Source organism: Heterostelium album (genome assembly GCF_000004825.1).
Source record: "Heterostelium album PN500 unplaced genomic scaffold PPL_scaffold3, whole genome shotgun sequence".
NCBI lineage: Eukaryota > Evosea > Eumycetozoa > Acytosteliales > Acytosteliaceae > Heterostelium > Heterostelium album.
Genome location: NW_008805065.1, coordinates 262,813 through 288,654, shown reverse-complemented (window position 1 = coordinate 288,654; position 25,842 = coordinate 262,813). Strand labels below are relative to the sequence as shown.

At 31.1% G+C, this 25,842-nt stretch overlaps 10 protein-coding genes across 10 annotated transcripts; 7 read left to right on the top strand and 3 right to left on the bottom strand.

The window, feature by feature from the left end:
• Nucleotides 1-196: 196 nt before the first annotated feature.
• On the bottom strand, nucleotides 197-4,616 carry gefY (Ras-GEF domain-containing protein; the record flags this gene model as incomplete). The annotated part of the gene is made up of 4 exons (XM_020573661.1): nucleotides 197-649; nucleotides 722-984; nucleotides 1,065-1,149; nucleotides 1,221-4,616. The coding sequence occupies 4 exons, from the start codon at nucleotides 4,614-4,616 to the stop codon at nucleotides 197-199; spliced, it is 4,197 nt and encodes a 1,398-aa protein (XP_020435733.1).
• Nucleotides 4,617-6,394: 1,778 nt separating this feature from the next.
• Nucleotides 6,395-8,911, top strand: PPL_02681 (WD40 repeat-containing protein; the record flags this gene model as incomplete). Its single annotated transcript, XM_020573660.1, has 4 exons — nucleotides 6,395-7,318; nucleotides 7,382-8,266; nucleotides 8,339-8,652; nucleotides 8,734-8,911. 4 exons carry the CDS (start codon nucleotides 6,395-6,397, stop codon nucleotides 8,909-8,911), a joined length of 2,301 nt encoding a protein of 766 aa, XP_020435732.1.
• Nucleotides 8,912-9,059: 148 nt separating this feature from the next.
• PPL_02680 (amidase) lies at nucleotides 9,060-11,208 on the bottom strand (the record flags this gene model as incomplete). Its single annotated transcript, XM_020573659.1, has 5 exons — nucleotides 9,060-9,527; nucleotides 9,609-9,924; nucleotides 9,991-10,147; nucleotides 10,238-10,947; nucleotides 11,042-11,208. The coding sequence occupies 5 exons, from the start codon at nucleotides 11,206-11,208 to the stop codon at nucleotides 9,060-9,062; spliced, it is 1,818 nt and encodes a 605-aa protein (XP_020435731.1).
• An 896-nt stretch (nucleotides 11,209-12,104) lies between these two features.
• Nucleotides 12,105-13,457, top strand: PPL_02679 (AIM24 family protein; the record flags this gene model as incomplete). The annotated part of the gene is made up of 4 exons (XM_020573658.1): nucleotides 12,105-12,401; nucleotides 12,532-12,738; nucleotides 12,815-13,003; nucleotides 13,092-13,457. The coding sequence occupies 4 exons, from the start codon at nucleotides 12,105-12,107 to the stop codon at nucleotides 13,455-13,457; spliced, it is 1,059 nt and encodes a 352-aa protein (XP_020435730.1).
• A 133-nt stretch (nucleotides 13,458-13,590) lies between these two features.
• On the bottom strand, nucleotides 13,591-14,258 carry PPL_02678 (AMMECR1 domain-containing protein; the record flags this gene model as incomplete). The annotated part of the gene is made up of 3 exons (XM_020573657.1): nucleotides 13,591-13,969; nucleotides 14,053-14,175; nucleotides 14,218-14,258. 3 exons carry the CDS (start codon nucleotides 14,256-14,258, stop codon nucleotides 13,591-13,593), a joined length of 543 nt encoding a protein of 180 aa, XP_020435729.1.
• Nucleotides 14,259-14,420: 162 nt separating this feature from the next.
• Nucleotides 14,421-17,968, top strand: PPL_02677 (uncharacterized protein; the record flags this gene model as incomplete). The annotated part of the gene is made up of 5 exons (XM_020573656.1): nucleotides 14,421-14,440; nucleotides 14,563-14,635; nucleotides 14,716-14,765; nucleotides 14,812-14,845; nucleotides 15,275-17,968. The coding sequence occupies 5 exons, from the start codon at nucleotides 14,421-14,423 to the stop codon at nucleotides 17,966-17,968; spliced, it is 2,871 nt and encodes a 956-aa protein (XP_020435728.1).
• A 437-nt stretch (nucleotides 17,969-18,405) lies between these two features.
• Nucleotides 18,406-18,585, top strand: PPL_02676 (uncharacterized protein; the record flags this gene model as incomplete). Its single annotated transcript, XM_020573655.1, has 1 exon — nucleotides 18,406-18,585. One exon carries the CDS (start codon nucleotides 18,406-18,408, stop codon nucleotides 18,583-18,585), a length of 180 nt encoding a protein of 59 aa, XP_020435727.1.
• A 449-nt stretch (nucleotides 18,586-19,034) lies between these two features.
• On the top strand, nucleotides 19,035-21,573 carry PPL_02675 (uncharacterized protein; the record flags this gene model as incomplete). The annotated part of the gene is made up of 6 exons (XM_020573654.1): nucleotides 19,035-19,245; nucleotides 19,380-19,501; nucleotides 19,938-20,014; nucleotides 20,079-20,450; nucleotides 20,738-21,114; nucleotides 21,380-21,573. 6 exons carry the CDS (start codon nucleotides 19,035-19,037, stop codon nucleotides 21,571-21,573), a joined length of 1,353 nt encoding a protein of 450 aa, XP_020435726.1.
• A 1,819-nt stretch (nucleotides 21,574-23,392) lies between these two features.
• Nucleotides 23,393-23,812, top strand: PPL_02674 (carbohydrate-binding domain-containing protein; the record flags this gene model as incomplete). Its single annotated transcript, XM_020573653.1, has 1 exon — nucleotides 23,393-23,812. The coding sequence occupies one exon, from the start codon at nucleotides 23,393-23,395 to the stop codon at nucleotides 23,810-23,812; it is 420 nt and encodes a 139-aa protein (XP_020435725.1).
• Nucleotides 23,813-24,381: 569 nt separating this feature from the next.
• PPL_02673 (uncharacterized protein) lies at nucleotides 24,382-24,892 on the top strand (the record flags this gene model as incomplete). Its single annotated transcript, XM_020573652.1, has 2 exons — nucleotides 24,382-24,679; nucleotides 24,759-24,892. The coding sequence occupies 2 exons, from the start codon at nucleotides 24,382-24,384 to the stop codon at nucleotides 24,890-24,892; spliced, it is 432 nt and encodes a 143-aa protein (XP_020435724.1).
• Nucleotides 24,893-25,842: the final 950 nt, after the last annotated feature.

Below are 25,842 nucleotides of genomic sequence, written 5' to 3'. Positions count from 1 at the left end.
TCTTGTTTTGTGAATGGGAATGGTTCTAGAGGTGGTGATCATTTTGGGAATAAACAGCAAAAATGATAACAATAATACCAAAATTTTTAATTAATAATAAATAATACAAATTTTGTTTTTTTTTTTATGTGTTGTTTGGTTTGGTTTGGTTTTTTTTTTGGTCATGTGCTTTGTTACTTTGTGTTGTTTTTCTATGTTATGGCTCTACGATTCTTGATTGTTTATAGAGAGCTCGCTCTTGAAGTCCGTTCACTTGGTGTAGGAAATCTCTGATAATGGGAACGGTGCTAAGCGAATAGGGTAGCTGTTGGAACTGTTGAATCTCTTGAATGACCGCTGCTAGCTGTGTTCGTTTCACCATGTTGATGAGACCGCCCTCTAAGGTATCGGGTGAACCTTCTTCCAAGAACGTCAAATCCGTCAGATAGACACCGAGGAATGGCAAACAAGGTGGATTCTTGGTGTGCAGTACATCACGATACACCTTAAAGTTGTGTTTCGGTGCCATCAGTGAATTCAGATGTCTAAACGTCGCTAAATACTTTCTCGGTATGGTTTCCCATGTCTTTTTCAATCTAAATACCGGTGTGATATTTAAACCTGACAAGATTTCCATCACACCATTGAAATTATTTAAATTTCTACAATGCTATAAATATTTAAAAAATATTATAAATTTAATTAATATTTGATTGATTTTAGATTGATCTAATAATAATACATACATCAGCAATATTAATAAACTTTTAATTATATTTGCACGTTTTGTTAATCTTTCTTCTTGTACGATTTCAGTTGCAACCCATAGTGGAATGATATTTGATCTTCTAATGATTCCAGTGATATTCGGTGCATTCTCTTCTTTACCCAACTTACTAAACGCTAAATTTACACACTCATTTGGTTTAATCAATGAGTATGCTTCATGTTCTATCAATGTCAATTGTCGAGCAATCTCTAAATCGTCAAGTGAAAATAATGTAACTTTTAAAAATAAAATAAAATAAGTAAATATTTGTTTTTTTTTTTTTTAAAAAAATATATTTAAAATATAGTGTATTTACCTATTTGATCTTGTTTTAATGTTGGTATAATTGGTGCAGGTACTCTATTCATTAATAATGTATTATCAAATGTTTCACCATTTAACTATTATCATAATTGTTTAAAATTAGTTTGTTTTGTTTGTTTAAATTTAAAAGTTAAAATTAGATACATACTTTTCTAGCTATATTTCTTTGAATGTTTTGAGAAATCTTTTCCATACCATCCTCTACTAGTGTTACTTTAATAAAATGTTCAAAGTCTTTTAGTAGTTGTGGATTCTTTTCGAAATCATAGAAATGTTTATCGATCCAAATCTTTAGTATGCTGCAGACTCTGAGTTTGATAGATCTGTAGATCTTTGATTGCTTCTCGATCTGTTCTTCATTCTCTTCGTCGAGTGCAGTTGGTTCCTCTTCGTATCGCTCGATTAGCTTACTCAGTAGAGTCTGAGAGGTGGTGAAGGTCTTGTGTGTCAGGAGGAACGTATCGACAAAGTTGGGATCCGATAGCTTATGATGAGTGAGAACTTCCACGAGAGCATCCAACGAACCACATTTGATCTTTACAAACTTTTTGATTGGTGGTGGTTGACTAACGAAATAGATATCACTTCTCGACTTGAACTCCTCCTCTATAGGATTATACGTTTGACTATCGACTACTACTTGTTGTTGTTGTTGTAGTTGAAGTTCAGTGTTGTTACTATCCGAGAGACTGAGAGTCATTGGTGGAGTCGGTGATTGTAGATACTCTTGTGGACTTGACGGTGATAGAGAAGGTGACATGGTTGTATCGCTCTGAGGTGAGTTGTTAATTGGCGATAGTTTGTTGTTGTTGTTGTTATTAGGTTTAGGTGACCAAATTGATTTTCTTTGTTGTTGTTGTTGATCATGTCCACGAGGAGTGGTAACAGTGTTGCTGCTGCTGGTTTGACTACCGATGCTATTGGGTGGAGAGAGTGGCAACGAAGACAAAGATTCAATTGGTGAGCTGGCGGATGACGGTGGTGATGCTTGCGACGGTGTCAAAGAGGAACACGGAGACAATGACGGTGAGAGCGACAGAGAGATATAAGAATCACTAGAAGATATGTTGACTCCAGAACTACTGCTACTACTTGAACTACTTCCACTGTTATTATTATTGTTGTTGTTGTTACCGGCGGTATTTCCGTTGGCGGTTCTACTATTACTACTACTATTATTATTATTATTGATGATGTTATTATTGTTGTTGTTTGTTGATGGTTGTTTGTTTGCTGCTGCTGCGTTGATTATGTTTGTTGATTTTACATTGTGGTGATTGTGGTGGTGTGAATTGATTGAGGGTGGAGTGACAATCTTGGTGGAACTCTTCAAAACCGGAAAGAAGAGATAAGTGAGATCCTTGTCGTGTGCAACACGATTGATAATCTGCTGATTGAAGAGTAACGATTGATCCTGATGACTGTTTTCCTCCACCGATATCGAGAGACTGGTAGAGTTTAGCTTCTCTGGTGCGTTCTGGTGGAATTGTGTTGGCTGTGCCAGTGTGGGAACGTGTAGAAACAGTGGTGATTTCAAACCTGGCTTACGAGATGGTTCAGAAGGAATATTACGTCGCTTGGCAACATCCTCCAAGTATCGATAGCAAGGTGCACTATTAGGGTTGCTCGATTGTTCAGTATCCTCCTCTTCATCACCACTAGAATCAACAGTAGAGTTATTATTATTATTGCTATTATTATTGTTTTTATTTGTTCTCTTTTTATTATTACTACTAATACTAAATCCACCACCACCACCACCACTAATTTTATTAGTTGTATTACCACTACTACTATTACTACTACTACTAATGTTGTTTGCAACAACACCACTACTATTATTACCACTATTACCACTACCACCTAAATATTTATTTTTAAGTAGTGGTGACGCTTTGGATTGTGGTGGTTGTTGTTGTTGTTGTAATAAAAGTGCTTTCTTCTCTGGTGTGTTGGTGCTACTCTCTTTGGTGTTATTATTTTCATAGAATTTCGTTGTGATCCATTCAACATCTTGAGTTGACAACTTTGACTTTCTTGAAGCGTTGTCTCTTCGTGTTCGATATCTATTAACGAGATTCTGTACGGCAGCATCATCTTCACCAGTAGCACTAGTACCACTAACTTGATTTGTTGTTTCATCATTATTATTATTACTATTACTATTATTATCATTATTACTATTAATATCATTACTATTATTATTATTACTATTTACATCGATGTTAGAATCATTGATACATTTACAGTTATTATCAATTTCACTATTGTTATTATTATTATTATTATTACTATTATTAGTGTTATTATTATTACTATTAATGCAAATGAATTCTTTTGGTGATAATAATGGATCTCTAGATCCAATAAGATTCTTTCTCTCTTTTGACACCAAATTGACAGTGGTACCTTGGGTGAACATTTGTTTATCTTTCCAATCACCGGCGACACGTCTTGCCTGATAGTTCCTCTTATTTAAAAATTGTGATAAACCAACTGATTTCTCAATTCTTTGTTCATCCATATTAGGTACATTGGTCTGATCATTATTATTATTATTATTATTATTATTGTTACTACCATCATTATCATTATTATTAATATTGTTATTATTATTATTATTATTTTCAATATTCAATGGTGTTAATGTTTGTACATCATTAGAACTATTATTTACTATTTCTAAAACAATATTACTACTATTAAGATTATTATTATTAGATACTGTAGTGTTACATTCTTCATTGGTTGAAGCGGAAATCACTCTCCCAGAAAGTCTATGGTTATTTCTGATGCGTGTTGTTGGAGGTGATGGTAAAGGAGAAATTGTATTTGGTGATGTGGTGGGTGATGATACCCAACCTTGTTGCTGTTGTTGTTGTTGTTGTGTTTGTTTTACAATATTAGTTGACGATGTATTTGGTGAAGAACCGGGAGAGTTTATGTTATTTTCATTGTTGTTTAGATTCTCATCTTTTGATCTTGAAAGAACTTGTTGTTGACGATCATTAGATGATTTCAATGTATTTGCTTGTGTTGTTGATGCTGTTGTTGGGAATGGTGCTGTAGGAATTTCAGCGGAGGGAGGTGTGGTTGGTATTGATGATGTGGAGTATGACATCCAGTGTTTTTCCTTTTTGGCAATAATGAAATTTGGTTTGGTCAGAGGTGGAGGAGAGCATCTGTTGAGTTTATTCTGTTGCTGAATGTGCTTATCTGCAGTGGTATCGAATACCTTTCCCAATAGTTTTACACTTGGCGAAACTGGACGATCCGCCGCCAAGTTGCTATTGCCGCCGCCGCCACTGGTGGCCAACGAAGGTGATGTTGATAACGATGCATCCGAAGAGGGAGTAGTAGAGTCAACAAGAAGGTGGTGGAGATCTGTATTTTTCAATGGTGCATTAAATGATTTCCTATCACCTATACATGTAGATATAGGTGTTGATACTGCTGATTGGCTATTTTCGATGACCTCATCGATATCATTATTCTTATTAGTAATAATACTATTATTATTATTATTATTGATACTTGATGACATTCTATTAAATCTTATAATAATACATAATTGATATTTTATATATATACACAAAAAAAAAAATTAAAAATTAAAATACAATTGGAAATTTATTATACAAGATTCCATCAAATCATTTATTTTTAAAAACAAAAAAAAACAAAACAAAACCAAAACAAAAAAAAAATTATAAAAAAACCCAAAAATGTGTTTGTGGGTGGTGTTATTGATAAGCACATTAATAATAAGATTGGTTCAATCAAATATCTGGACATTTATAATTATATATCAAATTTATTATACATAAATTGTTTATACTACTATTAGTACAAGTACTGTCATTTTATTAATATTTATTATATTCTCAGTAGGTCAAATAATAAATAGTAGTAGTTGTATAATAATAATTCAAATTTCAATCTTTTTAATAAAATGATCATTAATATTATATATCTCTCTGGATTTGACACAGTTCATTCATTCATTCATTAATTACACCCAAAAATATAAATTGAAGTAAAAACACAATTTGTTTGATTATATTAAAAAAATCATCAGTGTGTGTAGAATGTGGTTGGATGGTGATGTCGATAGACAGATATAGATAAAATATGTTGGGGTACAAATAATCAACATCATTTACAAATTGAATATCGATTTACAAAAAATAATACTCATATATCTATCATTATTACTAAATTAGAAATCAAATAATTATTTATGTTTTTGTCTTTGTTTATATGTTTTATTTTTTTACAGAATAATATTATAGGTATTTCTTATGATTCCCATTATTGTTTTTTTTTTTGTATCACAATAAATTGTTATTTCTCTAATTCGTTTACAATACAATTACAGATAACAATAATAAAAATAATAATATTAATTTGCAAAGGTTGGACTTTTTTTTTATTTGCAACACTTTGATATCTTAAGAAAATAGATGTTATTAAATTTAATTAATCTTGATTGATAACCAGAACATAACTTATAATTAAATAATAGAAATATTTAGATGTTTAAAATATTAATTTATTAAAGAATCAATTTTAAGATTTTTTTTATAACAAATTAAAATCCATATAATGGATAGTTTTTTGTTGTTTTATTTTAATAATACGTTTGATGGTTATTAAATTCAATGAGTTTTTTATGATGGTGATAGGCAGAGCAAAGAAACCGACCTCATTTAATTAATTTGAAAAAATAATTTAAATAAAAAAAAATCATTTTGAAAAAATTGTTTTTTTTTTTTTTTAATCAAGTAAATATATTGTGTGGTAGTTATCTACTTTCCCTTTGTATTGAATAATTGATTGTACACAAACTAAGAAGACAACACACAAACACACCAACATATAATATCAAAAATCAAAAACATATACATACCATTACTTTCAAATATATATATAATATATTAAAATTTATTATATTTATTAATTAATTTATTTTATTTATTTATTTCCACACTTTTTTTTTTTGTTTTGATTGATTGATTGTTTTGTTTGTTTGTTTGTTAGTAGTTAAGTTAGTTTAGGTTAGTAAAGAAGGTTGTTGTTTGTTCTCCTTAATTCATTCATTTATTCATTCTTTTTTAATTTTAATTTTAATTTAGTTGTATTTGAATTTCTCAAAAAAAATAAAAATAATAGATTAAAAAATATTTATATAATAAAAATAACATATAACCCACAATAATAATAAAAATAATAATATACAGTTACTTTATTTATTTATTTATTTATTTAGTTGTTTGTTATATAATATAATATAGAATAGAATAGAATAGAATAGAATAGAATATGAAAGATAAAAGAAATTCAGATAGCTCATCTACTTATGTTAGTCCATGGAGTAACGAACATAATCATCACAGCACAAACAACAATGCTGCCAACTTTTATGCTGGTATCGGTGGAAGTTTAAGTTTTTCAGATCATAACAGTCTTAATATAAATATTGCTGCTGGTGGAAGTGCTATAAACAATAATAATAATAATAATAATAGTAGTTTTAATAATAATAACAATAATAGTTTTAATAATAATGTCAATAATAGTTTTAATAATAATAATAATAATAATAGTTGTAATAATATGTCAAATAGTTTATCAATTCCAATTGGTGTTGGTGTAGGTGGTAGTATGAATGCTACATCACCATCAAATATACCTATAGTAATTACTACTACACCTGCCAATTCATTACAGTCACCGCAGATGAATAACAATAGCAGTAATATGCCAGTGTACTCTAGTTCGTCATCTGCCACGATGAAGAAGAAGACATTCTCAACATCACCATCGTCACCAACATTTAGTTCGTTGTCTAGCAAACTTATGACACTATTCACAAGTTCATCGCATGGTAATAATAGTAATTCAAATGGACCACATTCACCAAGATCGAAACATAATAATAATAGTAATCATCATAATAACCAACACCACCACCAACAACCACCTGCATTGAGTGATGGTGATCTAGAGTTATTATCACAAATGAAACAACTTCATCTCTCATTGTTACATCCAGCGAGTGAAGTGTGCTTCGACTTTTTTGGTCTTCCTATTGAGATTAGAATGCACATACTATCATTCACCGATGCTTCGGATCTCTCTCGAACAGCAGCCACCTCTAGATCTTGGAATGAATTGGTCAACGATGAACAACTTTGGATAATGTTGAGTAAACGTGTATTTGGTGATAGTCTTAAAACTGATATTGTAAGTTTATAATAATAATAATAATAATAACTATATTTAATTAACATTATATATTATTTATAGAAATGGAAGAATGTAGTTATTAAAAATTTAGTTAAACTAAGAGAGTTTAAAGGTGAAGACTCTTTCGAACAAAAGTTGTTGTGGGCATGTGAGAATGGTCATGACCAGATTCTTCAGAGAGCATTCGATAGCAAGAGAATCATATGCTTAAACAATTCAAATTGTCAATGTGCAACATGTACTAAACCAACTTATTTAAATTTAAATGATGATACTCCAACAACAACAACAACAACATCAACAATTAATAATAGTAGTAACGATAACAATAATAATAATCAAAATGTTAATAATAATAATAATCAAAATAATAATGATAATCAAAATAATGGTGAAGGTTTTAATTTCGATGTAGATATGGAGATTGAAGATGTAGATATTGCAGGACCATCGTCACCCTCTGGTTTAAGTCCAAAGATTAACGATACCACTGGAATTTCGTTGAAAAAGAGAAACAAGTTCCTTTTGAAAGCATCGTACAAGGGACATCGTGCTGTCGTCGAGGTCTTGCTAAAGAACGGTGCAGAGGTGGAAGCGATCACACGTAGTGGATTTACCGCGCTGCATATGGCATGCGGTAAGGGTCATGCCGAAGTCGCAGAGTGTCTACTGCAATACAACGCCAAGATCGAATGTAAAAATAGAAATGGTTCGACACCACTACACACCGCTGCCCAGAAAGGTCATGTCTCTGTAGTGGAACTGCTCATCCGACATGGTGCTTGTATCGAAGCGACCAACAGCAATGGTGTCACACCACTAAACTCTGCCGCACACAACGGACACACCGAGGTAGTCGAATGTCTCTTGAATCTAAACGCCAACATGGAAGCAACCAACAAAAATGGTATCACACCATTATATTCTGCTGCTCATAGAGGTCATGTAAGTTTGATATAATAATTTAGTTTCATTGACATTTAATTTACTTATACTTAATATTTTTACATATTTTAGTTTAAGGTTGTAGAATGTTTATTAAGATATAATGCTAATATCGAAGGTACAACAAAGAATCATGGTGCTACACCACTTTATATTTCTGCACAGGAAGGATATACAGAGATTGTGAAACTCTTGTTGGATCATAGTGCTAATGTAGAGGCAAAGATTCGTTCTGGTATGAGAAGTGGTGCAACTCCATTGTATACTGCATCACACAGAGGTCATGTTAAGATCGTTGAACTTTTATTACAAAAGAAAGCAAATACACAAGTTACCGATAGAAATGGTTTTACACCATTACATAAAGCTTCTTCTGAAGGTCATGGGTATGTCAACAACAAAGAGCAATCTATTAAACTTTTTAATGAATGAATTATTAATTAACTTATTATTATTATTATAAACAGTGATGTGATAGAATGTTTAATTAAATATAATGCAGATTTTAGAGCAAAGTCAAGAGAAAATACAACACCTTTGGATGTTGCTCACAAGAGTGTTAAGAAACTACTAAAATCTTATATGGTAAATCAAGAATCATCTCAACATCACAGTTCAGGAACAATTGATTGCTCAATAATGTAATAATGTAAAACTATTCATAAAATATTTATAAAATACATAGAATATCATTTATTTAGAGAAAAAAAAAGTGTAAGAGTTGTTGTTTTGATTTGGTTGATTTAGTAATTTAAATTAGTTATAGTATAGTTTTTTTGTTTAATTAATTTTTTTAGTTTGTTGAAATTTGATTCTCCAAGATTGGTTTAAAGAATTTTGGTACACCATTAAATTTGAATTCTCTTTCCAATACGTAACCTGTGTAGTAGAGAAGATCCTCTTCCCACCATCTTCCCATGAGTTGAATACCGATCGGTAGATTCTCTTCGTTGACACTGATTGGAATGGAGAGTCCTGGTACACCAGTGATGTTGCCCAAGAATGCAAACTTCATCAACTCTGCGATGTCCGACATGTTACTCTCACCATTGCTCAGGACGTATGGCATGATCTTTGGAGCCAATGTAGCGTTGGTTGGAGTAACAATAACATCTACACTCTGGAAGATCTCCTTGAGTTGTTCGATAGCATGTGTTCTGAATCTATTGCAGTGTAAATAATCGGAACTTGTAATACCATCCATCAATGACAATGAAACTCTAGTATCATTATGAAGATCTGTTCTATGTTTATCCCAGAACTTTGAATAAATAAAAAAGATAGATTAGTTAGATATAAATAGTTTAATCTCTCCCACTCTCTTTGTTTTTATAAAACTTACTCTACTCATTGAATTTCTCATTTCTGAAAGAATCAATACGATTTGAGATAATCTAATATGAAGAAGATCAGAGATTGAGTAATCTACAAAGGTAGCACCTTGTTCTTCGAGAACAGTCAATGATTTCTTGAAGGCAGCTTGAATATCTGGAGTGCAATCATTACACCATTCTTTGAAGACACCAACTCTAATACCCTGTAATGGTTTATTCAATGGGATATCTTGGAATACTGGTATAATTGGTTCTGGTTGGATCATAGTTTGGAAGTCAAGTGGATCTCTACCTGCGATTACTGCATATGCAATAGCATTATCACTACATTATAATAAAATTTTGTTAGTTTGTTGTTGAAAAGTAGACAATATTGTTATTGTTACATACACAACAGTTGAAGAAAGTGGACCAATATGACCAACAGTTGAACAAAGATCAAAGGTTCCAGTGTGACTAACTCTACCAAAAGTTGGTTTCATACCGACGACACCACAAAGTGAAGCAGGTACACGAACTGATCCACCACCATCACATCCAATACTAACTATATAATTTTAAAAAATAGGTAATAAGAGTATTAATAAATCTCTACTTTGATGATATAGTTTTTTAAAATAGTTTGAGATCTAGTTACTTGGATTTAAACCAGCGGAAACTGAACTAGCAGAACCAGAAGAACTACCACCTGGATAGTGATCAAGATTGAATGGATTTCTTATGAATCCGTGATGCAAGTTATAACCAAGTGTAGAGATACCGATTTCATGCATGTTTGCCTTACCAACTAGAAGTGCTCCGTTCTCTCTCAACTTGTCGACTGGATATGCATCTGCTTGCGCGGCACCATTGATCTTTCCTAGGAAACTTGTACCACATGTAGTTTTATATCCTCTTTGATCGACCTCATCCTTAATGGAGACAGGCACACCGTCCAAGATTGAAAGTGGAGTGCCTTGTTTCCAACGTTGTTGACTGGCTCTTGCCTGCTCCAAGACGTCGTCGTCGTTCACTGCGATGAATGCCCCCAATGGTGGTTTCATTTCGTCCGATTGCTTTTGGACTAACAGGAATGTAGAGGCGACGGCCACCGGATCGGTCTTACCCTCTTGGAAAGCACGATAGAATCCAAGCGTGGTATTGGCTTGATTGGCAATGTGTTTCATCGATTCTTTGATACCCTCGACGTCTTTGAGGAACTCTTGTGCTCCATAGGTCTTGTATTCATATGGTTTGGCAATGTCCATCAACAATTCATGTGGGAACGGTGTAACTGGCAAACTCAATTTATGAGCAAACAATTCTGTGAATCCATTCTTTTTCATCATTGTACCAATAAACATATTCCTAAAAGGAATAGAAAAAAGAAAAGAAACAATATCTATCGTTAACAATTCAAATCATAAATCAACTGTTGCGTTCAATTTCGAAATTAACATACTTGAATAATGAACTTTCAGCCATAAAAACACCAACTTTTAGAGTGCTTCCATAGATTCTTGGTGTAACGATTTTAACCAAATCATATTTTCCTTTTTTAAGATGCTCTGAATTATTATTATGTGAAGTTGTAGAAGAAGATGATGAAGCTTGATTATTTTCCTCCATTCTTAATATTTTCTATTTCTAAATCTGTTAATTAATTATAAATAAGTTAGTTTTCAATGATTTGATTGATGAAGATGATCTAATATAGAAATGTAAATGATTTTTTTGGTTTAAAGATAAATATAGTAAACACAGTGTGTTGAGAAGATACTATTAAGCTACACAGTAGTGTTTTATAAAAATAATAATAATAAAAAGTTGATAGAGGTGGGGGTTGTCGCATCACAACACATGAATTAACTCAATGAACAATAATAATTTTGCAATGGTGAAAGAAAAGAAAAGATAAACTTACTTTTTGTTTGAAAATAGAGTATTGTAGTTTGGATAAAGCTAAATTAATTATAACTGTTTTTAGTAAAAATCAAAAAAATAGAAAAATACAATTTAATAAAAATTAAAAAAATATAAAAAAATTGTAAATTAAAAATTCATTGGAAGAGTTTTGTGGAAACAAAACTTTTGATTTTTTTTTTGAAAAAGCTTTTTCAATTTCATAAAAAATGCGATGATTTGCAGGGTACGAGTGAAAATAATAATTAATTTTTAATTTGACTATCAACTGTTTTTTTTTATTCATATTATTACAAACAAACACTTCATTTTTTCTTGAAACACACACAAAAAAAAAAAAAAACAAAACAACTAACAAAAAAATACATTGAAAAAAAAAAAAAAATTAAACAAATTAAAAATAAATAAAAAAATGGATCATAAATCAATAGTAATAAATACTTCCTATTACATAAAATTTATCTATTTTCTTTCTATTTGTTAGAGAATATATAAATATATTATTTTACAATAAATTATAGATTTTATTGTATAATCAATTCGATTATTAATAATTATTATTATTTTTTTAATTTTTTTATATAATTTAAATTAAAATAAAAATGATATCAAGAGAAATTATAAAATCAACTAGAAATATTATTATACAACATTTGGTGTTTGGATCTACACATTTGACTGGTAATAAAGCGGCAACAGCTAAAACAACAACATCACCAACAACAAGCAGTAAAGGTAAATTCACAAAAGGTCAGAGACATAAATCTACTTCAACTGCTAGCAGCGGCAATAGTGGTATTGAATCGACAGCGAGCAATGCATCCAACTCATTAAAGAAATCGGTACTCAATCATATGACTCAATACGATAGTCTTAAAGGAAAAACAAATACATATGATGTATGCAATCAAAAAACATATCAAAACAAAACAAAACAAAATACCAATCAAAATAATATTATTTTGGATGGATATGCATGTGAACAACATAATATATTAACATATTGAAACTATAATCATATATATAAAGTGGGAGATATTTGGACATGAATCACAAGTGATTCAATTACATTTGAATCCAGGAACTTCGATTACAGCAGAAACTGGTGCTCTCTTGGAAATGAGCGCGACAATGGAGATGGATACCACAGCAAGAGGTGGATTCATGTCAAGTATGAAAAGAATGATAACAGGACAAGGTATTTTCCTTACGAAATTTAAAAATTCATCCGATACTGTAAGTATTTAAGAATAAATTGGTATTGATCATGGCTGTTTGTATGATTTTAACAAATATTCTATTATTATAATAGGAAACAGCTAGAATAACATTCTCATCACCTTATATATCAAAGATATTGGCAATACAGATGTCAGAGATTGGTGGAGAACTTATTTGTAAAAAGAATGCATTTCTCTGTGGTGATAACGATATTGAAATTGGACCAAGACTAACCAATCGGTTTTCAATTGGTTTCTTTGGTGGCCAAGGTTTTATTTTGGTATGTTTTAGTTTTAGAATGATGAATTGATAATATATCAATGTTGATTTGATTAATAGGTATAACTAATATGTTTGATTATGTGTAGCAAAAATTAACTGGTCATGGTCTTGCTTTTATACATGGAAGTGGTTCTATTATGTATCGGATGTTGAAACCGATGGAGACAATCAAGGTCAGTACAGGTTGTATCGTTGCGTTCGAACCTACAATCCAATACGATATCGAATGGGTAAAGGGTGCAAAGAATATATTCTTTGGTGGCGAAGGTCTGTTCTTGGCAACTCTATCTGGACCTGGTTTAGTAATACTCCAAAGTCTGCCATTTGAGAAACTGGTATCTGCTATTGCGAGTCATCTGCCTTCTTCATCAACAATCGTTTCATCATCCGGATCATCCGGATCATCCGATACATCCGGATCATCATCATCTTCATCATCTAAAAGTACATAACTAAATAACAAACTAAAATAAAGATAAAGTAAACAAAAAAGTATTATTAAAGCTATATATATTGTACAAAAAAAAGAAGAAGTTGTTTGTTTGTTTTTATTGTTGTTGTAGTTGTTGTAGTAGTTGTTGTTTGTTACTGTTGTTTGTTTTGTTGTTCTTTAAATTGTAAATATTGATTGTAAGATAAAGAGATCTTTGATGATTGATAACGAGTCAGTTTAATCGATTGAAAGAGATGATCGTCTACTTTGCCGTAGTAACCAGCCTTCTTTATCAATGATTCCAATGCTTCTCTTTGTGACCACTCTTGCTCTGGCATGACCTCCGGTAGATAGGTGCCTCTATGACTTTGGTTTCTCGAGTCTTTGAAATCGATAAGAATACCATGCTTTCCGACTTCCCAATCCCAACAATCTTTAGCCTGTTCGAAATTGACCAACAACGATATAGCACAATGTAACTTTGGTAAATCTTTTTCTGGTATTGGTTTAAATCTAGTGTCTTTGAATGCACTATAATAATAATAGTAAATATATATAAGTATAATATTTAATGATAAAATAAAGTAACATATATATATATATATTAATCTTACCTTGTTAAAGCATATTCATTCAAACCTTTTACTAAAGGAATTGGACTGAATGTACCGATGCAACCTCTTAACTCTTTATCACCATTACCATACTTATCGATATTCCATGTTACAAATAAAGGACTGTATATCAATAGTTATTAATAAAGATGTGATAAAGTATACAGTTTCGATATTTCAATAATGAGTGTCTTACAAACTTTCATTTATAATATTGGGAATGTCAAGTTTCTGTTGTTTGAAATGACAGATAAGACTGTCGAAGCAATAAACAACCATTTCTTTTGTAGCTTGTGCCATGATTCTCTTTCTTTTTATTATAGTTATTGAGTAATAATAGTATTAGTAGTGGTAATTGTTGAAATGAAATGATAAATAATAAATATTTGTTTGCAAGCAATCGAAAAAATAAAAAAAATATGTTTATTAAAAATTTAATTTAATTTTCAATTTTCTTTTTAACTTTCACGATACCACAGAATTTTTGTTTTTTTTAATTTTATTTTTAAGTTTAATCTGTTGCACTTCGATGGTTATCAAAGTGGCTTATTGCAAAATATTCGCCACAGTGCTCACAACTATAGTATGAACTTAAATTGCATTTTGGAACACAATTGCAAGTCTTTCTTTTTTATTGTTTGTAAAGAGTTCTTTTTTTTTGAGGTGGATGAAGAAGTTTTGGTGTTGGTCATTGGTGTGATACGAGTGCAAAAGTGTTTGGAAATATGACGCGCTATTTTTTTTTTTAAAAATATTAAGATTGATTGATTTCTTAGAGAAGGATACTGCTATGGTATTTAATTCAAATTGTAACTTGTTCAATTCAATAGAATTAATAATGAAATAAATATATAAATATCCCATGACAATCATTTACGAAATGAGGTTCTCTAATTATCTGTATACAATTTCTAAAATAACATTAATATATATATTGGTTATGTTCTCTTTGAAGAAATAAAACATAATAACTTACCATATTCAGTATTCCATATATTGACTTACGTTTTGTCCATTGACCCAGATAACTATATTATGTCTATCCAACTCACTTCAAACAGTATTAGCTTTACTGTAGTTATAAAAATAAAACTGTTAGGATCAGTGACATATAAAAAAAAAAAATTGAAAGTGATTAAAAAAAAATAAAACACACAATTCAATTATTATTATTCTACTTAAGGTTGCAATAATAATAATATAATTTAAATAATATTAAAAGATGATCAATAACGAAGAAAGAATCGATCAAATAAAACAACAAAAACAAAGAGAGGAAGTGCAACAACAACAACAAAGTAGTAAATTATTTTTTAAGATCATCAATCATAAATATATTGTAAAGTTAATATTCTCAAACATTCAGAATCAAAATATATATGATAGAAGATACAGACAGATCTATTGGGCATCACAAGCAATTAAATCGAAGCATTTCGGTGTTTTGAAACTGAAACTACAGAGAAATGATCCTTTTGAATTCGTCGGTGAAGATTTCATCGATCTCTTTGGTAGATGTACAGATAATGAACTATTAGAACTACTACTACTTAGATACAATCAATATCTTAATGATAGTTATCAATCAACTGAAGATGATGATGTTAATATTACCACCTCTATTGTAACATCATCAGCTTCAATACAACATCCACAATATTCATTAATAGAGAGTGCTGTCGAACATGGTAATATCACTGCACTCCAACTGTTGATTTATCACTACAGACATCTGCTGGGACCTGCAGACATCTATAAGCTATTGGATGTTGCACTGTCAGCCAGTAATCATGCCAGTATAGATATCATCAAGGAACTACATCATCGATACACTCAATTCACAGGTGCACTTATCTACTCTGTCAGTAACCTACCTATTAAATTACAATCATCATCCAGTTCATCAACATCATCATCATCGTTATCTTCATCATCGTCATCATCATCATCATTATCTAGCAAAGTATCATTGGTATTCAATAACAGTACACCATCGTATGCCGATCAATCAGCTATGCTCTACCAACTACTAAAGTTTATCATGCAACATAAACTATCGATTGACATCAAAAACAATGAACAGCTAGTAGAGATACTGTTAGTTGCTGACGAATCAATGTTAAAATATTACTTTACAGAAACAACAAAAGTAACAACATCCACTACTATTACTAGTACACCACAACTAAAATTCAACAAATACACTGTATTATCACTTATGAATAGATTATGTTTATCTAAATCAAATAATATCTATCAACATACCAACCTATTAATAGATATAATAGAAAATCTTAATATTTTAAACAAATCAATTATAAATCAATTAAAATTAGAATATAATAGTAATAACAATAACAACAATAGTAGTAATAATAATAATAATAATAATAGTAGTAGTAGTAATATTTTATATATTAAAACAATTAAATTAATACGTATGATATTATATAAATATAGATTAATAGAACGGTTTGAAAATAACAACAAGAAGTCAGTTAACAGTGGAAACATTGAAAATTGGAGAATATTATGTTTATCTTTTATTGTTGGAACAAAAGATTTAGAGTTAATTCAGATGTTTTCAGAGTTATTAAATAGTTCTGATGATACTGTTGATCAAACAACTACAGCTACAGCTACTTCTCTCAATTTCGAAAATATTGGTAATAATATTAATATAGTTGTACAATCATTGATATCGATAGATTTCGATCCAATCATAGTGCAATCACTATACAATTTGAATCTTATCAATGACCGTATGCTTAGAAGCAGTGTGACGATGTTACTTGTACTCTCTTGTGATAGTCACATTGCAATATCACGGTATATCACACAACTGGTTGCCATCGGTGAGGATCCAATCGATCTGTTCGACCTGGTTTCACAATACGTGAAATCAAACATCCTACCGTTGCTGTCGGATACGATCATCGGACAACTACTAGCACTCGATCGAATCGAGAAGAAACTACAGCATCTGAATCAACAGCTACAACTTCATCAACAACAGCACTCGGTGTATCTACTGAATAACAATTCAGTTACCAACGCTGCAAACAGTGGCAGTGTAGAGTTGATAAATCATCTGTTGATCAATCTAAGACAACCAGTGAATCTATCGAAACTACTGATAAAGCTAACTCGTCAGGGTCACTTGTCAGCGATTCAACATCTCTTCAAAGCGAATATCTTTAACACTGACCTGATCACCACTGAGACGATATCGAATGCCATATTCAATGGTGATTATCATCTCATTGGTTATCTACTCGATAGGAATCCAACCAATATCAGTCTAAATACATTCTGCTTCTACATTGGCAAAGTCGGAAGTGTTGAACTCTTTGAGCGAGTCATTGAATTGCCATCGGGAAGAGATCAACTACAACAAACAAACAATCTAAACATCAATGAAAATCATCGTGACAATGCAATTCTCTATTATCTCTATTGTGGTGGTTGTTTCTCCAGTGACTTTCAGTTTCTCAGCTACCTCGAGACCAACTACCAATACCCGGATGTCAGTAACAGTCACTCTCGGCTACAAGGTATTCACTATGCTTCGATGATGGGTAACAGTGTACTGCTTGCTCGATTGTTCTCAGAGATTGAACCACTGATGGATGCAGACACACTGCTCTCCGAGGTCGATAAAAGTTTGGTGGTCTGTATGAACTATGACCGTGTAAACACAGCCAGACACATCCTATCGATCATGCTACCGAAATACCCAAAGCTACTCAACAACATACCGCAATACCTAAAGATGTCGGTCGACTATGAGAATACACCACTCATCAAGTATTTCATTAAAATCACCAACCAATATAAAATGGTAGGTGTAGCACCATCTATCATCTACAAAGGTTCAAATCTTACAATCAAAGAATTGATTTCAACCATTCAATAAAATGTTGTTTTATTTATTTATTACTTTTTCTATATAAATTATGTAATTTTATTTATTAGATTAGGCGAGAATTCTTTTATTTTTTTTTATTTTTTTCCATTTCTGTTTAGAGAGAAAACAATCGTCAAACTGGTTCATTTCATTTTATATAATTTACAAATGTTATTTTATTTTCATTGTTAAAATCTACTATTCATTACATCAAAGAGATAAATTTAAATAGATACCAATTTCATTTAAGAAATTACTTCAGTCAGTGGGGAGTTGAGAAACAAGATATTTGAAAGTGTTAGAGATATTCATGATCAACACTGGGAATCAATTCATTGCGATGTGATTGGTATGATCTTGGTTGTTTCCCAGGTCAATTGATCAAGTTCAACTATATATTTAGATATGAACAGATATTCCATACAATAATGAGAGAGGATTGTTAAATGAATAATAATAAGGATATTAATAATAGTATAGCAAAGTTTAAAAAATTATATTTAGATTCTTTGGAGGATGCTTTCAGTGTTGGAAATCTTCAGGCAATAAATCATATTCATAATACACTTGCTAAAGAAATAGATTATTCCAAATACGCTAAAAAGGAATACTTATCAAAGATCTAGAGACAATTCCTTCATCACAATGTAGATCGTTGGTTCAGATTACAAGGTTCGAAAGTGTTGGATAATCTTGCATCCGGTGGTTTCCAGGTATTCAAATGGCTGTACGAGAATAGATCTGAAAGACCATCGGGTAGCGCAATGCTGTCAGTAGTGGTAATCTTGAAACTTTAAAGTTCCTCCGTGGAAATGATGTGCCACTATCCACCGAAAGTTTAATATTAGAAGCAGCCAAGAATGGTCATCTCGACACACTCCTGTATCTACCCAATGACATGAAGTTACCACACTCATCTATTCTGGTGTAATCAGTGTGTGACAGTTTTCTGTTTGACTGAAAAATAGATACACGTTACTTACCCACTGTACAATACTTGGTGGAGAACACCAAGCAAATCATGTCTAAATCTCTGATCGTTCTCGAGAAGATACACTCAAAGATGTTGTGAAGAATGTCCATTTCGATACATTTAAATATTTGTTTGAGAATCGAAAAGAATACCGAATTCCAAACAACACCATACTACTTTTCCGGTTATAAAGATGGCAGCGCACTCCAATGGCTCAAGGATAATACAACTATGCAATGTTCGGAAGGTGCCTATAGATATGCAATCGGAAAATCAAATCTACCGGTCATCGAATGGATTCGTGATAATACAAGTATTCCATTACGTGAACAAATTTTTTTTTTTTTGAATTATTTTGATTTAATTTTTAATTTTTTTGATCTCACAAATTTTGTTTTATATTTATCTGTATTTATATATCAATTATGACATATAAAAGAACAATAGAAGAGTTGAATGATGGAGTTCAAATTGGTGACGAACTAAAAAATATTAAAGTTCAGTGTAATAATCAAAGAAAAAGACTAACCAGTTCTGCTTTAGATAATTATTGGAAAGATTTTGATAGTGTATGTGATCATAATTTATGTAATTCTCGATAGTTTTACTTGCATTGGTATAGTGGTTTATAGGTTCGTTTTGTTATCCAGAGACAGACCCTGACAAGTTTGTATCGTTGATAACCTTTAGAGATCTTCTCCCATCAGATAATGGAGTCTTTAAAGACTTGGTTACAATGAACAAACACCAGGTTTTAGTCTTTAATAAGCCTGCATATGATAGAATTTGCAAATTAATTGGTCATAACCAGGGTTTCTATATAAAAGAAAAAATAAAATATTTTAGATTTTCGGTATGTAATCTTCCTATCAATTCTAGAATCAATTCTTACAAGTGCCGCTCTCTTTCTTTCTTATTAACACATGTCCCATCTTTCTTGTTCATTTCTCTTTTCTCATTCATAAAACTATTTTTATTTGCCATTTATGTATATGATTCCTAAAGCGTAAATCTATTCACAATAGCGTTAACACTACTTCTGTAGTACCTCATACACTCTTTATTGACAGTGGTGGCGAACAGTAAGTATGAGTTTCTATTGAACCAGTAGTTTAGGGTCTAATCTTACATTTTGGTGTATTATAGTTACGATGGTGGAGGTGGAGGTGGATTAGAGGAAGAAGGTGACTATTCACCGTCTATACCAGATAAAGAACTGTGTCAATTCAGTGACAAGGTTAATAATGCTATAAAGTCATTCGAATCGATCGATACTACAATAACTTCAACTTTTAGCATTCAGCCACCGATTTCAACAACTACAACTACAACAACTACCACCACAGCAAGTACAAACCATAAAAACCCAACTACTTCTACTGAATCCACAACAAGCACAACAACAACAACCTCAGTCGATATGTCAACAGCTTTTCAATTACATTCAGTAATGTTGCAATATCAATCAGATAGAATACATTGGGAAGAAGAAAGTGCAAGTGATAAACAAACAATAGAGTATCTCAATAATCAGCTGCTATTATTTCAAACAAAAAACCCACACTGTTTTAGATCCATAGAAAGTATTACTTCTCCAACTCTTACATGCAAAAAATCGAAATTTCGATCAGGGCTGCTCTATCATCTTCCTTACACAGTAAGTAATTTAAATTTTATTTTAGTCAACCCTCCCTTCACAGAATATTAATATAATTATATTAGGGAACGGTTAAATTTGATATCAATTTTATAAATCTGTTCAATATAAACCTTGCTTTGTCATGGGGCAACAAGAATCTGAAAAGTTCGACTCGTAATCGCTCACATCCGGTTGACCAACCCTCAGAATCAGGTGACCACTTTTGTCAAGGTCTCTCTTATCCTGAGTTAATCAAATTTGCCATTCTTCTTTATGGACAGAAAGTTACAAACATAAATGGATTGGTGTATGGTAAATTCTCTGAATCGAACTACTATGCTTGCAAAAAGGATCAAGTTGTAACTACCAAATTGTATAATAACTACAGAAGGTGCAGTAGCTGCATAAGAATGCAACAAATTGTCTATCAAAGTCTACATAAGTACAAGAATGGACGGGTATTGGAAATCAAATACAGTAATAAGCAGCATGTAAAGAGTGGCGAGCAAGTTAGGACTGATCAAGTTGCGCAAACCTCTCTTGGTCAGTTGGTTGATCGAATGGTCCAAACGTATCCTGAGACGAAACAATCTTTCTGGTACCATTTAATAAAAGAAGGATGTGAGTATACTCTGTCGAAGCCTGAGGGGCATAAATGGTCAAATGAAATGATACAGTTTGCCACTACTCTGAGGTTCATAGCTGGAGAGGGAGCCCCCTCATCACCTTAGGGGAGATCATCTCAGGAGAGTCGATGGAAAATTAGAAATTGACTGATCTGCTATTTCTCTTCCACTTCCATCTGTAGGAACCATCAAGAACTATATACCTCCAATCATATATTATGGATCCTCAGATCACAAGGTCCTTGAGTCACTCTCCAAGCAAAAGTATTATGCATTGGCCATGGACGAGATCGAAATATCTGCAGGTCTTCTGTTACCCTCATTCACAGCAGTTGATTGGCATAGCAAAGGAGACTATCAATTCAGACAATCTTAGTGAATACCAGAAGATGTCTAAGGAAGATGTGATGAAGTTGCTAGCTAACAAGGTAATGAAGTTTAGTCTTGTGTCAATTGAAGATGGTGTCTCCTTTCCTTTGTGTTCTCTGCCTACCGATGCCAATGGTTCAACGAAGTGGTAGATTCAAATTCAATCTTTACTCGATTTAATTTTATATGGAACCAGATACTTAGACAAACTATCTTAAGCTCTAGATTCCCAGATTTATTGGAAAATTTAGAGTATGATATAGATCGACTAATAAATAATTTTGTTTAACTAATTTTAGTATATTCTGACAACAGTACAAGACATCTCACCTGTCATCAATATACTAAAACACATATTATTTTTTTACTTAAAATGAATACTTAACTAAATTTGATATATAAACAAACCTGTCAGGATCTGAATGTTTAAAATTCTTTGGTATTCATGAGATAAATATATATACTATTCTAAACTCAATATAACTATTAAATAATGTTAATAGAGGTGATATGAAATGACATCTGGCTATTGCCAAAAACCCTATGAATCTTTATGAAACAATTTGAATCAAATAATCAATACCTAGTTCAAAATAGAACTTTTAACTACGGATATTAAACAATAAACTGCATAATTTAAAACACCACTCAACATTTGACTATCCATCAAGACTTAAACTTATAAAAAAATAGAATCATTAATAAAGAAAATTATATTTAATAAATAATTTATATTCTCTTAAAAAAAAAATCTTGATCGAACTTCTATTTTAATCCTTAGAATTCTTAACTTGGTTTTTAATTGATTATTGTCTTCAATTTTAGTATTTTATTATAAAGTGGTTGAATAATGATGTTTAATTAGTGGATGGAAAAGAAAACAAATCGTGATGTCCTTCCGGAATCACACTCTGTTGATTAAGGTTAAAATTTTAATTCTGATTATCTTTGTTTTATTTTTTAAATCACCATTAAAAACTTCTAAAAAAGGAATCCAGGTAAAGATTCATTAGTTGTTTTGAAACACTATAGATAAAAAAATTTAAAAAGATTAATCAAATTACTCGGTTGAATTATTTTGTGAACAGGGATAAAAAACAACTAAAATTAATTTATTAATCTAATTAAAAACAATTTTGGTAGAAATTTGAAATTTTCAATATCTATATGATTAAGTAGTCTTAAGAGATAATTTACATTTTTTTTAAAAAGTCTAAAGTTGAATAATAATATTAATGGAAATAATTTTAAAAGATATTTCAGTAAATTTAGAACTCAAATAAGATGGATGTTATTCTTAAAAGTTTAAATTAAAAACAAACATATTTAATATTCGTTCAATAAAATAGCTTTATGTGGTTGAATTATATACAACAATAGAATTTTTTCACTTTTTACAAATTATATAATAGATTAAAATTTATCTGTTTTATGATTTGTATGTTTGACTATTCGTTTTTTAACAATCATTGAACAAAAAATACCTGTACTTTAAAAAACAAAGAAAATTAATTAAAAGAAATAAATATTGAATATTTACTTTCATCTGATATTCCAAAACAATTTATAAAACGATGACATAATCATCGGTTGAAATCAATGAACTAAATATAGTTAAATTCATTAAAAATGATGATTAATAATAAAAAAATGAAATTAATAATTGAATTTAGACTTTAATAATTCTACTGTGGAATTCCAATTGTATAAAATAGCTGATTTTAATTATTCTAAATACAAAAACAAAACAAACCAAATACTATTATAATAACAATAATACTATAAACTAAGAAAAAATGAAAGTAATTTTGAGCCTTTTCGTTCTGATGGCAGTTGCCTTGACCTCTGCACACTACCCATGTGGACCAAGCATTTGTAACCCATACTACAGTTGTGTCTTGGACAACGCCAAGTACGGATGTATCTACAGATGCGAACAAGTCACCATCACCCAACAGGTAATCAACTCATGGGCTGACAACAATGGAAAAGACAAGTACGTCCAAGTGCAAGTCACCGTCCACAACAACGGTCCAAGAAATGTCAACAACGTTATCATCGGTGCTGCTGACGGTACTTTGAAATTGAAGGATAACAATGCCATCTGGGGAGTTGTTTCCACCGGAAACGATCTCACTCTTCCATCGTACGCCTCCACCATCAACGCCGGTCAAAGTTACACCTTTGGTTACATCAACCGTGTCTCCCAAGCCAACTTGTACGTCAAGAATTTCCACATGCTCTAAACATCCAAGAGCAAACCATTCAGTACTGTTACACCAAATTGATGTATTTAAAGAGATTATTTTAATTTAATAAAATAATAATTCTTTAACACTAAAATATTAATAATTACTATTTAATTCTGTTTATATTTGTTTATTTTTATTTGAAATTGAACATCATGGTGTTGGGAATATTAACATAAAGAAATAACCAACAAGTTAATCTATAATGAATACCAAATAAGTTAATCAAAAAGATTTCTGAGATTGGGCAACTGCACTGGTCGAAGAAATCCAACAGTATAAATACCATGGAAAATCCACTATGAAAAATTATTATCCAACATTTATTCAACACTATCAAATATTATTCTTATCTTCAAATTGTAAATCAAATAAATTATTATCTTTAAATCTTATACTGTAAATTATATCTTTATTACATTTATTAAATCCATATTTCTTGTACCAAAACTATTCCTAAAAGTAATTCCTAATTTTATATCAAAGTTAAATAAAGAAACAAACCAACTAAAAGATGTCCCATTTAAATACAGTGGAGTTCGATCTTTCTGAGTTTGCTTAAAGCAATGACACAACGTAACCTATCCTCTGGCACTACCTTCGAACGTAGTCAAGCTTTGAGAGAAGCAAGAGCGAGAATCAGAGCAGTCTCTTTCAGCGATATGCTATTAGCATCAAACAAAGATTTGATTGAAAGAGCTGCCCAATTCTTAGTATCAAATCCACAACTTGGTGATGGCAAAGGTGCATTCGAGGCAGCAGTCATTGAAAGAGTCGATCTACTCGGTATCCAATCTTGTCTCCAGTCATTTGAGAGACCAAGTCAAAGGTTATACTGCCAAGATCCCACTATTCGTTCCAGATGTGAGTGATACTCCAACATTCATATCCAAGTTGAGAACGTAGTGCCATGGGATAGGTTACGTTGTGTCATTGCTTTAAGCAAACTCAGAAGAGGCTATCACTTCGACTTCATCAGCAGAAGATGCAGAAGTTTTGAAACGCACAATGAAATGGAAGGAATTCTCTTTTATTTTAACCAATACCTTCGGTACCAAACGAGAATCTGACGAATAAGTTGTTGATCTTAAGAGTTTGAGACTTGAACAATTCGAAACTACTCACAAGTTCATTGTCAAATTCCGTGAGATCTATGGTAAATCGGGTCTTTCAACGCAAGAATTATAGGAAAGTGACATCAAGAATCTAACCAATGTCAACATTACCTTGAATGGTATCAATAAAGATAGTTCTACATTATCTAAGCGAATCAATAAAAACATAACTATTAACAATAAAGTATTTAACATACCATTTTTTATAATCAATTCTAAAACAAACTTTATTCTGTTGGGAACAGAGACGTTACAAAATTTAAATTTGAAAATTGATTTTAAAAATAAAATAATATCTTTACCTAATGCTGATAAAGAAAACAGGAACTGGCTATTAAATTTAATACTCTAAACGATTCTATTCAAACTAATCTAGTTGAAACTAGAAACTGTTTAATCTCGCAAAGCGAGAGTGATAACTATGAATGTTGTGCCTTAGTGTGGATGATATGCAAATAAAATTTCTAACCACACTTTTTAATTAAATTTGTCAAAGAAAATAAAAAATCTCATCTCTTGAAATATTCAAACATTATGGCATGCCTGTTGAAATAGTCTCTGATTTACAAGTAAATTTTGGAAAGATCTGATGGATATATTAAATTGTGATATCAGAACTACCTCTGAAGAAAATCTAAATTAACTAATATATATATAATATAGTTTTCAGATTATGTATTAAATTAAATAAGTGATTAGAACACTATTAATTTTGATTGATCACCAAACCAAGCATTATATTTCTCAAATTGGAAAGCACCACAAGAAGATCCAAACAAAATTAAAAAGAATTCATGGCATTTGTAAGATTTATTGTAAATGATAGCTTAAATAATTACTATTAACTTGTATTTATTATGTTAGGGCAATTCACAACACCAATTTATTATTTTTATGTTCAAAACCACTCCA